The 18,274-nt window shown below is 30.3% G+C and overlaps 1 protein-coding gene across 4 annotated transcripts in view; it reads left to right on the top strand.

Moving 5' to 3' along the window:
- LOC121129003 (uncharacterized) overlaps positions 1–18,274 on the top strand; it is a 67,053-nt gene that overhangs the window by 39,554 nt on the left and 9,225 nt on the right. For 2 of the 4 annotated variants that reach the window (XM_040724642.2, XM_040724643.2), the window contains one exon: positions 17,362–17,683. In XM_040724642.2, the coding sequence (XP_040580576.1) occupies positions 17,519–17,683 (165 nt within the window). In that variant the 5' untranslated portion in view covers positions 17,362–17,518. Of the gene's footprint in view, positions 1–14,244; positions 14,274–14,443; positions 14,560–15,659; positions 15,993–17,361; positions 17,684–18,274 lie in introns of those variants that run through there. The other 2 variants (XM_040724640.2, XM_040724644.2) reach the window with 2 other exon arrangements.

Below are 18,274 nucleotides of genomic sequence, written 5' to 3' on the forward strand. Positions count from 1 at the left end.
TACAGTGACGTCATATCAAATTTAAAAAAGTTTTTCGTAAAACGAGTATATCTGGGATAGGGAGACAATCGGTCTAAGCTCTGTGACCGAAAAAAATAACACAAGACTGAACAGAATAAAAAAATCGGTCTCGTTGCAAGTTTGAACACTAATTACAATTTATTTCCCTTTACTTCTAATTTAAAAGTTATTTCCGGAGTAGACAATGAATAAGTAGAACTTTTAAATAATTAAAATATGTTTGACAAATCGGAATCATACATAACCACAAAAACTCTATTATTCATTTCAATGTGCGTCATTAGTAACTTAGACATCCATTATTACGTCATTTGATTCATTCAAAGGTCATAAATCATAAGATCATTCCTCAAAATATTGACAACCGGATATGATTTATTACATTTCAAAAAATAGGAGTCAACATTCTAGACTAACAAAATCGACTACCATTGATAAATATTTATACTCCTATTATGAGTCCCAAGATATGTCCATAATATGTAACAGTCAGTGGGCGTCAAAACAATGAACAAAATTCACTTTGTATTTTATTGCAGTTGATATGTTGATATATACTAACAACGGGGACATATGTGTACAAAGGGGTTAAAAATCCAGCCTCCTTGTGTATCCATCCCTGTTTCTTCTTCATAGACAAACCTGATTTCATATAATGACTCCCATGAATTGGAGCAAAAGGTATTAATGTTTGTTTATGCGAGGGAATCTCCATGTTTACCCTTCAGTTGTGGATTTGCAAAGATATTCCAAATATTTTGCTGCTATATGAACAGACAAAGTCAAAGGTCATTGCTTTATGTGTGCTCCAGGGCGTCTCTTTATAGGTAGGGGATGAAAAGAGTAGAATGACTATTTTTGCGGGATATATTTGTATATTTACAAATGATTAAAGGGATCATCAAACTGGGAGGATAAAAATATTTTTTATTGTCTATTAATATTTGGTTATAAATTATTCATTTCAAGGATTATAATTATTGACAGAGAGAAATGAGATTCACTACTTTATATTAGATAGGTCAAATTACTTCTTTGTCTACATTTTTTTTTAAATAATAGTTTTACGTAAAAAAATGAAAAATAAATAAAGGTTAATTTGCACGCATCAAATACATAGAAGAGACCAATAGACAATTTATTTACATGAACTCTCAATATTATCTTCCAACTTCAGTAATTTTCTTTCTCAAAATGAAGAGTTTCTGAGACAAAGCGATTTTTTTTTTTTTACATTCGCTCGATTTTTATAGTTGTTATAGCTTAACAAGAATTACTCATAATTTGAATTCAATACATCAACGTTATGAATAGTTACGAAAATGGTGTGTTTTTTGGGCATATTAAAAAAAAAGAAACTGAAAATCTACATGGTAAGCCTAAGAGCCTAAGCTGTCATGACATTTCATTAGATCTGCTACATCTAGATGTGACGTGAGAGGAGAGTGAGAAAGAAATAAACAAGGAGCTTGTCAAGAATTACTCCGATTTCGATCCTCAATTCTAGTCTGGGTCCAACAAGGACCTACAATTATAACCCCGGAACAAATCCTCAATCTACGTCTTTTATATGCACACACGAATGTCCGATCAGGTTTGGAATATAATTGAATCTATTTAGAAAAGGATGTGCACTACTCAGGAATTAAATAATAATGACAACAGCAAAGGAAAAAAAATTAATTCTTCAGATTACTAATTTTAAAAAAAAAAAAAAAAAACGAGGGAGCTAAAAAATACACACGATTGACATCACTAGTTATAAAAAGGGAAGTAAAAGTTGTCGAAATCCTCATGAGTATACAAAAAAAAGTATATGTTGGTAACCTGCAAGGTTAATAGAAATACAAGGTTATACCATAACGTGTGTACGACTGATGTTTGACTCCCAACTCGCTATTAATATTGACGTCATAGTACATAGATGAGTGCTTGTGTGTTTTGTCAAAATCTGTTTTTCTTGACCAGCAGTCGGTACGATACATTAAATTGAAAATTATAGTAATAGTGACGTCATAGACTATGAGGAGTTGTGTGTTTTGCCAAAATCTGCCTGGCTTGCCCAGTAGTCGGTAAAATACCTAGCATGCCCGATGGTCTGACCTTGTATTTCTATTAATCTTGGGTAACCTGCAAGATATTTGTACTCCTATTAATTATTTCTCCCTTTTTTGAGTATTCAAACGTATTAGTGAGGAAGGAGCGCTTTAGATTGTATAGGATCACTGTCTGCAGATATGTAGTCTATCAAATTTGGCAATATACATACATTTACTTTTATTTTAGAAGGTTTTGGACCATATTTACATCCCTATTATTAAGTGAGATGAAGAACACAGGTCAAAAGCTGACAAAAAAAAAAAAAAAAACTTGCGAATCGTTGATGTTTGGTCGATGGCGTTGTTGGGACGGGGGATTATATATATATGTTTTTAAAGCAATAATTTCCAATTTCTATTAAGGGCCCTATGGAGATTCTAAAATTAGGTGATAGATGTAAAAAGCTCAAAAGGATAGATTGTCCAAATCCAACCCGTGGAATTATTATTCTTCCCCTTTTTCTTTTCTTTTGTCATGGATGACAATAATAATAATAATTATTATTTTTTTTGACAATATTTGCATTGAGTCTCTCTAGCAAAAGCCAGCTTAAATCAACTTCTTAATTGAATATTCTTCTCTTTTTGGACAAGGTAAATAATAATAAAGACAATTATAATGTATTATTATTTTGGATACATAATTTTCATCTTTTTAAATATGGGTACAATGCCATTTGTTATTGTGCAAGTCATGTTACCATAATTATTATTATCATCATAATCATCGCTCTACCAAAAGGCCTCCAAACGATGACGACCTATTACTTTTTAGTATAATAATATATTTATTACATTCTCGTGTAAATAAAAAGATTTCTCTGTGAGCCAAGAATATATTATAATATGTACGTAATAATCACTTTCAAAATCCCTAAATATTCATAAAGTGCCTTCATAAAAGAATAAAAATTTGCCTTGTAACCACTCATATAATTCGTAAATTGTACATATTATACCCCTATATAAAGTTGTTTTGTTAAATTGCAGAAAAAACCTGCCAAAATACGAGGGTTTGAAATATGTACCTTCGTCCTAAAAATTATGTACTATATATGTACCTTATCTTCCAAGATGATTTATCCTTGGATTTATAGAGATATCACACCACATATTGACATCTTGCTCTATTTTTTATATTATTTTTTTGCTTTGACGATGTTGTGGGCCTATATTTTGAAGGATATTTAATGCATCCATATAATAATATAAATTTTATTTACATGTATGTTGCGTACAATTTATAACTTATAGTACTTCAAATGATGATATTGCAATGTTTGAATATTCCATGAATGCTCGATATAATGATGGTGTAATTTTTGAATATTTGAATACAAATTACTCAAAAATAAATAAATATTCTGTAGCACATATTAAAGTTCAAATGCCCACAATCAAATTACTCATAAACACATAATAATTATGCCATTGGAATAGATCAAAATACTAGCAATTAATAGTTGTTCATTAGATTGACCAATATTGGAATTTAAACATTACACTTTAAGACAAAGAAATTACAACTTGTACACAAATAAAACATATATATACAAGTGCAGAAAATTGGCATGAAAAAAGTAAGTACTCAGGAGTAACTAAAACCCAGTGTTCACGGCAGGTTTGCTGAAAAAAAATGCGTGGCTTGACTTAATTAAGGACACTACATTTTTTAACATTGAAATGACGTCCAAATATTACATAAAATAAAAATAAACTTGGTTTCAAATTATTTTGCCCTTTAAATTTTATGTCTATATATAAAGGTACTATACATTTCCAAATAGATCTTGATTATCATCATGTATTTTTATACAAGCAGTGTGTCAACGCAAAAGCAATCTTTAACAAAATAAATAAATTAGACTTTATTGACTTTTTATGACCTTCTTTATTAGTTAAAATACTTCATAAATAAAATTGACCCAATATTTAATTACTTTACATTCAAATTTCTGAGATGGGCCAAGATACACAGGGATTAGTGTTGGATTGATCTAAAAAAAACTGCAGTTGTATAAGTCCGGTCCTATTAAAATTTATCAATCCTAGTTCCTGCAAGGATTGGTCTTTTTAGAAACTTCAACAGCTGAAATTACTTATTTACTACTAATTACGTCATTTCAATCGCTAAAGTTTCATCATAACTCCTAATCTCTTCCAAAGAGACAAGAGATGTGTGACTAAAACGTATTGTTATACATTCTAGCTATCATTTATTATTTTCTTAGTTCTTATATTCTTCAATCCTAGCTAGGAGGGAAGATAATAAAAAGATAGCTAGTACCGTAGGACTGAAAGACGGATGTATCAGTCCTTGGGACCGTTTAATGGTAATAAAGATTGGACTGATGAGTAAAAAAGACGGAAAGGGAGGAGGGAGACTAATAAGGCAATCAGTCCTGGGACTGATCTAACAAATAAGACTTTATTTTTGAATTGTGGACAGCAACCTTTAAATGGGATTTATTACACTTTCCAAGGATTTATTGGAATAATTAACTAATAAAAATTGAAGCTAATAATTTGTTCAAAAATTTTAAATGTATATATTTTATACTCTATTTTTTGAAAGAAAATTATCTTATTATAATATGTTATTTACATGTTGCAACCAATCAAATAAGATGAATCCTTACATTAAACCATTAAGAATTTAAAGTAGGAAAATAATATAATTGAAATTCCAATTGAATCGTTAATATATTAAGGATGTAATTTATGAATTTTTAAATATTTGAATTACTATTTTTTAAACATTCCATGAAACGTTACAACATCACATCAAAGGTTTCACAGTTCCATGATCTCACAAAAATAAGTTATTTTAATCTAGATGTCAATAGTAAATAGTTGGCAGTTAAAATGCCTTGTGTTATTATTAAATAAGACGTTATAAAAAGGCACAAATTGCAACTTGTTCCAATTTTCATATATGTACAATATATGTAGTGAGTCAACACTAAAAACAATATTGAATCAAAATTAAAATAAGAAAATAAAAAAAAACATATACACAAATATTTCTTGGACATATTTCGACATAGTCCATCATATACCTAGTATTTAATTTTATGGGATGATTTAATGTACCCAAGAATGTCAACTATACTTTAGACACTTTTTTTATTCATAGGACTTAATTTGGTCCTTATACGACTAAAAATAAAATCAATCAAATTATTTTAATGTGACGAAAAATTTTGATTGCTTTTTGTAGTGTAATTTGCACCTTCAGGGGATGAATCAGAATAATTTTGTCGATAGAAAAAGACGAAAATTAATAGTTGAACAGGAGCGTGAACACGTTTGTATTTTTTTTTTTTTTGTGTGTTTGTGTAGGGGGTTAAAAATAAATGTAAAATCCATTGCTATTTCAAAAATTTAAATTTTTTGGAAACAAATGAAAAAATCCACAGCTGTTTCTCAAAAATTTAAATTTTTTGGAACAAATTTTATATATCAAAGTTTTTTGGAGAAAAATCGTTATTTTTCATAGTTATTCACAGAAAATTTAATTTTTTGAAAAAAAATCTAAAATATTTAATTTTTTGGAAAAAAAAAATCAATTTGAAATATTTATTATTTTGAAGAACAAAATTAAATGTTAAGTTTTTTAGTTAGGAAGGAAAATATATTTATTTTTGGGGGTGCTACAGCACCTCCAGTTCACCCCCTACGAACGCCCCTGTTGAGAAGTATACAAATGTAATTCAGATTATCTTTTTTTGGGAGGGGGTCTTTTTTTTTTTTGTTGACGGGCCACATATATGTACTCTATATGAGATCCCCAAGGATGCAATTGCCGTACTACTTATCCCGTCCTTTATGAATTGACCAAAAAGAAAAATAAGTGCTAACATCATCATGGTAAATGACGACAAACCCAACCTTAAAATAACATTATTTAATGACAGTGATAAGAATAGAATTAATATACATTATGTTTTTGGGTAACGGAAATTCAGCTTCTCATTATGGTCAAAGGGATTATTTAAATAATAAAAAGTATATATTGTATACAATTAAGGCACATTATCATACCCTTTTCTTCGAATTACTTTATATTCATTTATATAAATGCTTAATGGGAGAACTTCATTGTGAGGATATACATCCTCAAACTGGGATTTAGGAATATGAGTTTGTTAGTAATAATTTAAATAAGAGGAATTTACAATTATTCGCGGAATACTATCTAGTATGCAATGTGCTAAGCTGAGTTTCCGGGACTTGTATAATTTACCATTTCTTCTAAGAAGTCAACAAATTAAAATATCTATCCCTTTTTAAATGAAGAGGTTTTTTTCATTTAAAATAAGTATTTTTTGTTGATTACAATGATAAATAACATTTTAAAAGTACGAGAGTTACTAACGTCTAACCCAAATAGTTATTTTCATGGCATTTCCACAAATACATATATACAAGAAACATTTTTGATCAGAGTACCTCTGGAATATTGAAGTTGGAAGATCATTTGTAGAGTTGTCCATTCCCAAGCACATCGTCTCTTGTACACATCCGATAAATATGCTAGCTCACATTTATTCCTCAAAATGACGACATCACCTCATCTGTTGTTATTCATTCTGTATGTATAGTGAGAAATTGAGTCTGTTGTTTGATAGGTGCAAGAAATTAGGTGATGCAACTGATCAAAGAGAGTCAATAGAGTAAAACTTAATTAAAAGGTTTTTAAGTTCAAAAGTTATGGTTTAACTATTCCATTCTGATATTTTGATTTGATTTCTTATCATTTTATAGCTCCCCCCAAAAAAAAAAATATATATATATATGATCCTGCGGACGCCCCTGATTATTGTGTTGACTCTGGTTACTTGGAATTCATGTATATGTGTATACTTTTGACAGTAATAACTAATAAGGAAGTTATTTACTACGAAACTATTTCCCTCCACCCCTAATTGGTTTTAATGATTTCCCCTATCCCCCCTCCCTTTATAATATCTGGTTCCTCCTGTTGAAAAGGTATCATTAATTACCCCTCTATGTATGTCGTTACTTTATTATGTAAAAATTAAAACACATAGTAGTAGGTATGTGTAATGTATATAGTAGCAGTAAAAATAAGGGGTAATAATGATTTGACATGGCTGGTCGGTCCATCATCCCTAAAGGAATCATAAAAAATAATTGTTATTTCTTCTTTTTCTGGGGGGAAAAAAAGAAGGAAGAAGATGCATCAAAAGAAAAGGAGAGTTTAAAAAATAAAATTAGACTGAAAATTACTTTTGGTTGGTAGATCATATCAAAATGGCGGAACCTCTTTCGTATAACCATTATTATTTTGATTCAATGAATTATTTTATTTTATCATTGAGTTGAAACATGAATTACTTAATGTAAAGTAATCTATAGATAAAAAAAGGTTCATCAAGAGACGTTTTTTTTTAATACAAGCGAAATATGATAAACTGCGAGGAACTGGCAATATGTATAATAATATCCATGTCATGGATACTACCTCAAAAAATCTCTACCTTTGATGAGATTTAATAAAAGTTCATTCGTTTAAACTAACTAATTTTTCACAGCTCCATCAGTATTCCAAAATTAAAAATGAGACTTTTAATAGACGATGGGATAATTCCCGTTCTGTGATTTCATGATTCATCACCTTTTAACAAAAAATGATTCTTATTTTTTGCAAAATATTTATTTGAAAGGCTCTATTAAGGAGGGTTGCGTGGTTAGTGCCTATCCAGATGTTAAATAATCTTTTGATGGTGTCATCAATCCATCTCTTCGTAACGGACAAGTCATCTTTTTACATCCTACCCGGTTACTTTTTATAAATTTTTGAAGTGTCGGGGCTCATTAAAGAAAACTGGTTAATGTATTTTAGTCCTTATTATTCGGACAATCCAGTTTTAGAACCGGTCATATCGTTCCTTGGAGTTTTGATAAAAATGTCGAGGGTTTATTAAGCAAAATATGATAACTGAGAGATCTATTAAAAGAATTGCATAAATTTTGCAAAAAATATTAAGGTTCTCATTATAATGCAGTATAAGACAAGTATATCATAGTTTTTTAATTTATTATTTTATATAACAGAATAATTTTACAATGGAAAAAACCCTCAATGACATCACGATGGAAATCCTAAATAAAAATTGAGACGAACTAGAAATAATGCAATTTTACCCTGAAATTTAAATAAAAAAGACAAAAATCCAAAATATTTTCTTTAAAAAACAAGAATGTTAAATCCAAAATATATTATGTAAAAAAAAAAAAAAATACAAGATATTTTAAATGAAAAAATCAAAAATGGAAATAGTTTATTCTTGTAAATATTAATTTCAAAATGTTAAAATGTATTCTATGCCAGATAACAGGAGGATTTCTGTTTTTGGAAATCAAAATGTGATCACAAGGGTTGGGTTTCGATCTTTCATTCCTACACCGGTCTGAGATTGTTAAAATTGTAACTAATTCGGTTAAGCTTCAGTCTCGATTCAGTCCCACGTCATTTTTTTATAAAAGAAATATGAGGTGAAACAATTACCTTTCTCTGATATTGTTAGAAAAGTGATAACAAAATTTGATGTACGACCTTTTTTTAGAAAAGGAAATTTTGATCTGTAATTTGAATTTTCTTGGTCCTGATGGGTCTAGAAAATTGGACCTCTTTCAATGCTAATGCCCCCCCCTCCACCTAATCCAGGATAGTACCATTGAGAAATGTAAGCTAGAGTTGACAAGGATTTTTATTTGCCTGCTTGGCTTAGTTAGGCAGACCGATTATAAAAATTCTGATTTTGATAAGTTTAATACATCTGTTGTTGTAATTTTAGATATATTATAATCCGAAGAAAAACAATAGAACTTCTCTAATCATTTGAATCATCATCTTAATGGTATTTACAGCAAGGAAGATATATTTAGCCTATTAAATTAAGGGCTCTTTCCGCGTGTTTAATGCATAAACAAATAATCACCCCAATAAAAAAGAAGGAAGATTCAAACACTTTACCAGCATTTAACTAATAGATTATGAGTTCTGTTCAAAAAGTTGCATCTCAATTTAAAAAAACAACAAAAAAACATATTTTAAAACCCAGAGTTTGAAGAAGATATTTAATATATCCCTGAAGCATACTAAAGTTAAGAGCTAAAGGCAATGGATCAACCTCTTGCGTATTTTGTCACCTCCCTATGGTTATATGTCGGAATAGTGATTGAGGATCTTCTACAGATCGTGTATTTTATTTTCGATCTTAACTCTCTCTGTCTTCCATTTAGGACGAAGTTATTTGCATTTCCATTAATATCAGTTCCCTGAAGGGCTTCTTCCAAACTCGAAGAAATAATAATATAAATTAAAAGGAATCTCATTTCGTATTATTTTTCTTTTTATTCTTCATCCTACGCAAATCCCATATTATTAAAATATGTTTAAAAGCAATTACATGGTCCTTCTATACCCATGTTTATTCCTTCCTTCATCTCCATTCCTTAGTATTCAAAGGCTTGCTTCATTATACGTAGGTATAGGGTACATGTGTATATATTTGACATAAATCATGGAATCTCTCCTCTCGTAATTTTCTCTTCTTCAGTTGGTTGAGATGTTTGTTATACTTACAGATAGTTAGAAAGTAGTTTTGAAACTCAGTCCAAGACCGAATTCGGTCTAGACCGCGATCTCAGTCTGTAGAACGAAATTTAATCGTTTTCAAATCATGGCCCCATTTGTTTGGTCTCAATATATAGACCAATTTTTTATATATCCATTTATGGACCGATTTTATCCCTTATCCCCATTTATGATTTGCACAAACATGTTTTATACAACACATTTATCTTCATATGACGTTATTGGGGGTCGTATTTCACATATTTAAAATACACATCACTTCATCATCAATTAACTTACGTAATAGATATATATCAATTTTTATATGAAACTGATCCAGACCGATTGGTTTGTATGACCAATCTAGAGGTATTTTTTCTGTTGGAGCGAAATAGGCCGAATTTTTCTTTGAGATCCGTTCAAACTTCAATCGCGAGCTGTCTGCTGATAATGGAGCCACAGGTTTGGAGGCCATAAATCTGGGAGGTTTTCTATTCGTCAAGCTTGAGTTGTTATGGCCAGGGACTTAGTCTTGTTGCCAACAGTAATCTCCTTTGGGGGTAGTTGGCATATAATTACAACCTCTTTCGTTACCTCTTGTTACTCCATGGCTTCAATTTCAAAGGCCACGCCGGTTAAGAAATCTTCAGTGACAATTTTGTTGTGTCCTCACTTCCTGTCTTTCTGGAGAGCCTCTCTCCGCTGTTAATGGCCCTTCTGACCTTAAGGAAAAGATCAACAGAGCAATTCACAATCTCTTCGATCTCCTTTAGAGAGTGATGGGTGCGTAAAAGATTTGTAACCTGTTGCCTTTTCACCTCCTTTGCCGTTGTTTATTGAGGTATCACAACCAATATGACAGCTGATAAATTTCGAAAGATTTTTTTATTTTGTTGCCCAACATCGATTGCCCGTAATCATGACTTAAGGGAGCTCTAATTGGCACAGTACTTTTTGCTATCGCAGACTGTAGATTACATTGATGATTTATGGAAATTCTCAATAACTCTACCGAGCTTTAAATTTTTTATTCGAATCCAACACTAATATGTATCACATACATGGTATATCAATCTACACATCAGGAGCCCTTTTATCCCCAAGGACAATTTCATGTATAATAATATCCCCTCCTTATTTCCAAAGACCTGATGAAAATACTTTTGAATAAATGTTACTTATTTAATAGCGTGTAATAGGAGACGAAGTGCAACTTTATTTTGGCTTTTTTTTATTATTATAAAGATTATTAACCTATAAAGAAGAGGAGATTCTTTGGAAGAAGGGCACTAAATTATAATTAGTTTTATTTTTTGTACATATATTTATAACACGTATACCCCTACTAATAATTGAGGGCATTTAAAAGGGAATAAGTTATGTCTTGAAACATGAGAGATATAATGTTAAAGGGTTTTTTCCTCTATTTCTTTTGACGAATTTCACTTTTTTTTAATAGATAAAATTGTATAAAAACCAAAGCCATATTTTATGAGTAACTGGTTTTTGTTACTTATTTATTTATGTATAATGTAATTTCGAAATCGTAAACTTTTTTTAACTATATGCGTTATACATATTACGTATAATTACATTTCCCTATTTACCTATTCCATGTATACTTTCAATTCTTCTTCATAATTTTTGAATAGAAGATCTCTTTACAATTGGACAAACGTATTTCTATTTTTTATCAAAATTCCCAAATTTTTCAACTATTGAGTTTGTACTATGCACAATAATTTATAGCATATCCAAACATCCTTGCTTTGGGTCAGCTGTTGATATTTCCAATAGTGTTGAGAATTGCTCCGGAACTTAATTTCTTTGGAACGATTTGTACCGATACTTCTTTTGAGACTAAGATTTTGACCATAGACCAAAATTCAACTCATAGACCAAAATTTCCTTTTCTAAATTTTTCTTTCTTTATTTAAAAAAAACAACACAGTTTGATCTTAAAGCATTAAAGACAAGCAAAATTAATGGACTTTATTTAAAACTACATATAATTAAAATTCTTGGGCATCTTCCACTAATTTGAATAATAAGCCTTTAATAGACTCAAATATGTCTATGGAAACTTGGCTAGGATGTATTATGGATTTTTAAAAAAATAATTTGGATTTTCTCTTTTTCTTGATTTTTTTTGTTCAAGATTGTTTATATGTGTTGAGGCTCCACATTTCTTAATTTATGAACAATGATCAACTAATGCATACAGAATGGTATGGGAAAATATACATGATATTTGGTATTATTTATTAATTTAAAAGGGCGAATTTAACGGACCTGTGATAAGTCCATCATATAATATGCAATTATTGAAGTTTCATAAAACATATTCGACATATGATGATGAATGGTGTAATCTTTGACCCATGGATTAAAATTACTATTTGATTGGACATATTGTGTGGTGTAAGGATCTATGGAAAATTATTTATATTACTTCTAAGTCAGCTTTATCTAGAGGGACACTCTACATAAGATATATTAAGATTTTAAACAAGGTAAAAATGCTTTTTTTGAACCATTAAAATTCCTGCTTGATTTATCTAAAGTACTTCTGATAATAGAATATTAAAATAATCGAAACTGCACGCAGAAAATGGTCCCGTACACATGTGTCTGTAAGTGAGTCTCATATATTTCAAAAAGGGCATGAGTGTATTAATTAATGGTAATTAAAATGCCGGTATTATAATATTAATTAAATTTGACTTTTTGGAACTCTACTAATTACATTGAATTTGTGCAATTGGCAACCCAAAAAAATGAGATACAATATTTTAAATGAAGAATTTCAATTGGTACTCTTGACATAATCAAATGAGTAATTTATATCAATCAAAATTAAATAAAAGCATCATTCTATGCATAGTTCGTAATTAAAATGGCATCCGTCATTTTAATTAAATAAGACGTTATACAAAGAACAAACTGTAACTTGTTTAAAAACCTAACTTGCACACAATACAAGTATTAGTGTTGGGGCTCAGTCTAAAAATCATAGATCGGTCTGAGATTCTTAATTTGATAAAAAAAATATGTAATGTTTATTACTATAAAAAACAACAAATGGTTGTTTTCTGTCTTATATCCCCCAAAATTTTCAATGCATACAATCAAAATAACTATTCATTCCCAGTCCTAGATATAAAATTTTAAGGTATTCGAGCCCCTTAAGTGACTACGTAATGAAACTTGTTTCATACTCTTTGGACAAGAAATCAAAATCATAAAGATCATCATACTATTTCGATTATATACTGTTCCAACTATACTGAGCTTTAGAGCTTACATCTCTCATTTCTTCTTGCTCTACTATGCCTACCCGGCCTTAGTCAACCTCTCCGAATCCTCTCAGTGGGTTGCCTCACCACAGATAACCGCTTCTTCTTTTGACACATCATGGAGCATATAAAAGTGGAAATCCCTGATCTTTCCTCATATTATGCATGTTCATATATCCACGAGTCTTTCCCAATATGACTGATCCATAATGTATAATGGCAATTAATAACAGAGAAGTGACGAGCATTTCTTCCATTCGAACAGTTGTCGCCTTTGTTGATTCTTCTTATCGTTCAAATTATACTGCCTATTTTGTTTCTGGCTCGAACCCATTAAATACTGAGATTTTGATAGTATGTAGTGTAATTTTGGGGCATAATCCAAATACTCATTTAAAGGTTTAAACCAAAAATAAACAATAACGACGTATATACCTAATATATATATATATATAAGCAAAATATCCTTGAGAGAAAGTGGGGTTAAGGCAAAATGTTCTGATGCAAAATAGTTTAAGGGCATAGGGCCGTTTTAGTGAGATAACACCGTGTCTAGACCGAACCTTTAGACGAATTGTTGAAATTGATGACGTCATGTGTTTTTCAAAATTTTGGAACATTTACCCTCTCATAAATGAGGATTCCGGGAGAAAAACTGTCCAGGACTCTGCAGTCTAAAATCGCGGTTTTGTCCGAAATATCGGTTTAAATCTGTGGTTAACAAATCACTTATTACCGAACCAGTAAAAAAAAATGTAGTTTTGAATCGAGTCTCAACACTAATTAGTATTTATATTAATCATTCAAGTATGTCTGTTAATAATCATTTATGTCAATGATATTATTTATAATGATTATCCTATTTAATTATTTTTTAATAAATTAATTGTTCATTCTCTCTCTATTTATATCCCTGGTCCATCTACCTCCCCCTAATACGCAGATTTCCCATGAGTCGAGTGGAAGCGAACCAATTGAGATTTCAAAGTCTATGTAATTATATTATCTTTTGGACAGATTTGCTTATTATATATAATAATTAATAATGTATAAATATATAGAAGCAACGATTGCAACGTCTATACCCACATACATATATATAAAATAAACGGGCACTCTTTAAAGCTCGCTTATACCTATGTATGTTGAGGAGAGGAGGGTAATATGGCCTGAAATTTTTGCAATTTTGTTTTTCGGATATTTGTATTTCCATCATCAGTTTAAATGTTGATTTGGTCATTTCAAGACACTGTGCGTGTATCCTCTACCTTTTATATACAATGCATTTATTTATACTCATTTGCAATTGTTAAAAAAAATTATATATATAATTATTTTTTTTGTTGACTAAGCATTAAGAGAGAAGTCATTTGCATGGTATATAAACGATATAATGTTTTTTTCTTCATTCACTCAAGAAGTGATGTGATCATGTGATCATCAGGATGAAGTGTCGTCTACCACGAGTGATGATGATGGTGAATTTCTCTGATCATAAACTGTTAATACATACATAACCAACTCAGACTTCAAAAAGGTACTTTTTGTACGAAGGGGAAACGGAGGTGCTGCTTTTGTTGGAGTGCTTGATTGACAGACCAGAGATGTTTGTTTGTATGAGTACATATGTGATGCGTCAACACAAACGCAGGCAATCTGGAACAGTATTAAATATACATATATTTATTTTATAAATACTACACAAATATCTCATTGATATTTGCGTCAATTATGAGGAGACTCCAATTGCCATTTTGGGTAACAGCCCATAGCCCTTTTCAGTCATTTATGAATCCTTAATTCCTTCTAATATGTCCTTTCAACCATATTTAGAAGTGAATTATTTCCATTAATTGTAACCTGTTGACCTCTGAGTTCAAATTGCGGGTCCTTTCAAAGGATTATTTGGAATAATTTATGTATAAATATGGAAGATAATTACTATTTGTAGAATACATATGTATGTATATATAATCCAGATTCATTGGCGAGAAAAAGTGTATCCTTGCTTGCCTTTGCGTTGACGGACGGGGCATATATTAAGTACATCATATCTTTTTAAAAAAAGGGTTTCTTACGATGGGCATATAATATATATTAATGACCTTAAAAGGAAAATATATATAAACAAACAGAAACAAATTTATTTATTTTTTTAAAACCCTTAAAGAAAATTATTTGACTAGTTAATTTATAACTCAAAGCGTTCTTGAAATTATGTGTACATCTTCCACTTACTTAAATTATATCAAAATATATCTTAACCCATTAATTATTTATATTTGCACTTTTGGAGATACTACATACCTCGGCAACTACATATATGCCCATATATTTTGTATTCCATTTGTGAGAATATATCCTTACATATAGAAATGTATCCAACTATTTGTCTATATAATTAATTTTATTAATAAGAAGTGGAAAAAAGTAAACTTCCGCCTTATGTAGATATATTTAATATTTGATTTGGAATTATCCCAAGTAGCAAAAGCAATAGAATTATTACCTACTACAAACACTCTTGTCACATGATTGGATCGTCATTTTCTCTTTTTGAATTATATTCATAAATATGAAACAAACACAACAGCATTTCCTAATTCCCCCTTTGTACAAAATTAATTGCGTCCTCAGTATTCATACACATGGATTTAGAGTATTGGAGTGAAAGGATACAAAGTTATTGGTGGATCCGTCCTCTTAAAACCCCTCCACCCAACCATTCCCCTCCATTTCCTTTAAGTGATGACTCGGATGAGGAGGAAGGGAGCGGTGGTGGATTTGGACGAGGAGTCAGAGGGAATCGATGGAGATGTTTCTTGAATACTTTTAGTAACAATAAAAGTCATTTTAAATTTCAAAGAAAGGATTCCATTGTGAGGAGACGAACCTTCAGGTATACTCGAAACTCAGTGCTGCTATTAAAGAAAAGAAAAAAAAAAGTTTCTTGGAACGAAGATTTCTAATGTATGTAGAATGATTTGAACAAAATATTAGTGCTGTGATTCGGTCTGAAAATGATGGATCACTATCAGAAATGAACTCTTGTTCAGAGGTGTAAACAATTTCCATCTACAAATTTAATAAAGAAATCTCTCCAGGGGTGTCCGAAGGATGTTTTTTGTTGGGGGCTTTGAAAAAAAAAATCCAAAAATTTGAAAAATAAAAAATATTTAAAATTTAATTTCAAATATTGAGTTTAAAAAGAGAAAAAAATATAAAAATTCTCAAAAAATTAATTTTTTTCGAAAAAATTTAAGAAATTTACAACTTTTCATAAAAACAATAATTTTTTGAAAAAATTTTTAGATATTTATTTATTTGGAAAGAAATTTCAAAAATACTTATTCAAAGAAAATGAAATTTTTGCAAAAAAATTGAAAAATTAAATTTTTTCGAAAAAGAAAAGAAAAATTAAATTTCCCAATATTATTTTCTTTTTTTTTTTTGGGTGGGGGCTACATCCTCCAGCCCACCCCCTCTGGACACCCCTGACATAATATATTCAACTACTTTATTCTCATTTAATTTTCCGTGATTTGTGAAATCTTAAAATAGGTTTTGGACTGAGCCTCAACACTATTAAAAACATATGTTCTGCGAAACTGAAGGAGAGCTCCCTCTTTATTATTTCAAACTAAATGACTATTCATTTTCCGTACATAATGAAATGAACCAAATCTTTGTTCATTTGTAAACGTTTAAATACATCAAACGAGTTATTACTTAGAATTATAGTTGTAGACTTTTCGTATTTCTTCATTCTATACACACAAAGTGTGAGATATTAATGGAATTTCATACTATACATATAGTATAGATTGTTCTGATACATATGAGAGAGATTTATCAATCAACTTGTCGAAAAATGAGTTTAATCAACACTTGGATTTATGTACATACTATTATTATTTTAAGAGAAACAGAAATATATTCTGTTTCATTGCATTTTTTATATTAACTAACTCTGTTTTTTTTTATTATGTATGTATTCATTTTAAAAGAAACATTTATGACCTTAGGAACAGGAGAGAAAGAAAGAAATTGAAATTTGATCATTCGTTAGTTTCAATATACATATATACTTAATCCTACTGGGTCTCCTCTCTATGAATGAATCCTCTTTTTCTGCAAAAGTTAACAAAATTCCCCAAAAGGTCCTTGAGTCAGGTTTTGTTTTTCTGGCAAAACGGTTGCTATTTTTTGCGCAATCATTATTCTTATCAGTTTATTGATTCAAACGCTATCAGAGTTCTGTTCTAAGATTATTGATATGCTCAACTCTGATTTCCCTCTATAGTTGATATAATAATCATATATTTTTTTATTTTTGCAGTTCTTCTTTTCGATTTAAGTCTAAGAAGAAGGAACTTGAAGGACAGGAAGAGGAACTCCAAGAAGTTCCATCATCTCTTACTACAACAAAAGGTGGATACTCTCCTCCATACTTTGCCCCTCATAATCATCTTCGTAGTCATTCACGAGCAGCAGCTATGGAGCCTGTCTTAGTCCCGTCCTCGAGTCCAGCATCATCTGTGGGGAGTAGTAATTGCTCAAAGCCCTTAGACATGAGTAGTGGAGGTGCAGACTCGGATATAGAGGATGATCCAGGGAAATTACTCAATGTATGGCTAGGAGAATTGGATAAAATGAAACAGGTAACTATTATTTTAATAATTTAATTTTCTGTGTATATGAGACGTGATGGAACAAACTTTGCTTACTGGGCTGCCCTTGGGGGGTAATATAAGCCAGGGAACAAGGTTATTCAAAATTTTGCTCTTGAACTAAATATATTTGTCGAATTCCATCTGTTTGTGAGGTACAAACTCCAAATACTAGTAGAGTGATAGAGCTGATTCCATTAATCAATCCCTTTATGACACTTTTTTACACCAAGTGTGCATGTAAATTCAGTGTCTGTTCTACTTTATCCTATACTCTTGGCGCTTCGTTCAAAACTTGGCTTGAGTAGCGGAGGGTAGATGGGCTAACATAAATTTCCTTGTAAAAAAAAAAACTTATATAAATTTGTCAAAGAAAAAGTTCATTAAAAAAATATGACTTTTTTATTTTAAAAAATTAATCAAATATCCATTTTATATCATTTAAAAAAATCATACAAAAAAGGTACTTGTGAATGTTGCATAACAACATTATGTCAAAAATTGTCGATTTTTTGGTATAATGGTAATACTGGGAATTCTTGAAATTTCCTCAAGTGGTATGCAATGTGATATGTTTAAGAA

Source organism: Lepeophtheirus salmonis, chromosome 14 (genome assembly GCF_016086655.4).
Source record: "Lepeophtheirus salmonis chromosome 14, UVic_Lsal_1.4, whole genome shotgun sequence".
In the NCBI taxonomy this organism is placed as follows: Eukaryota; Metazoa; Arthropoda; class Copepoda; order Siphonostomatoida; family Caligidae; genus Lepeophtheirus; species Lepeophtheirus salmonis.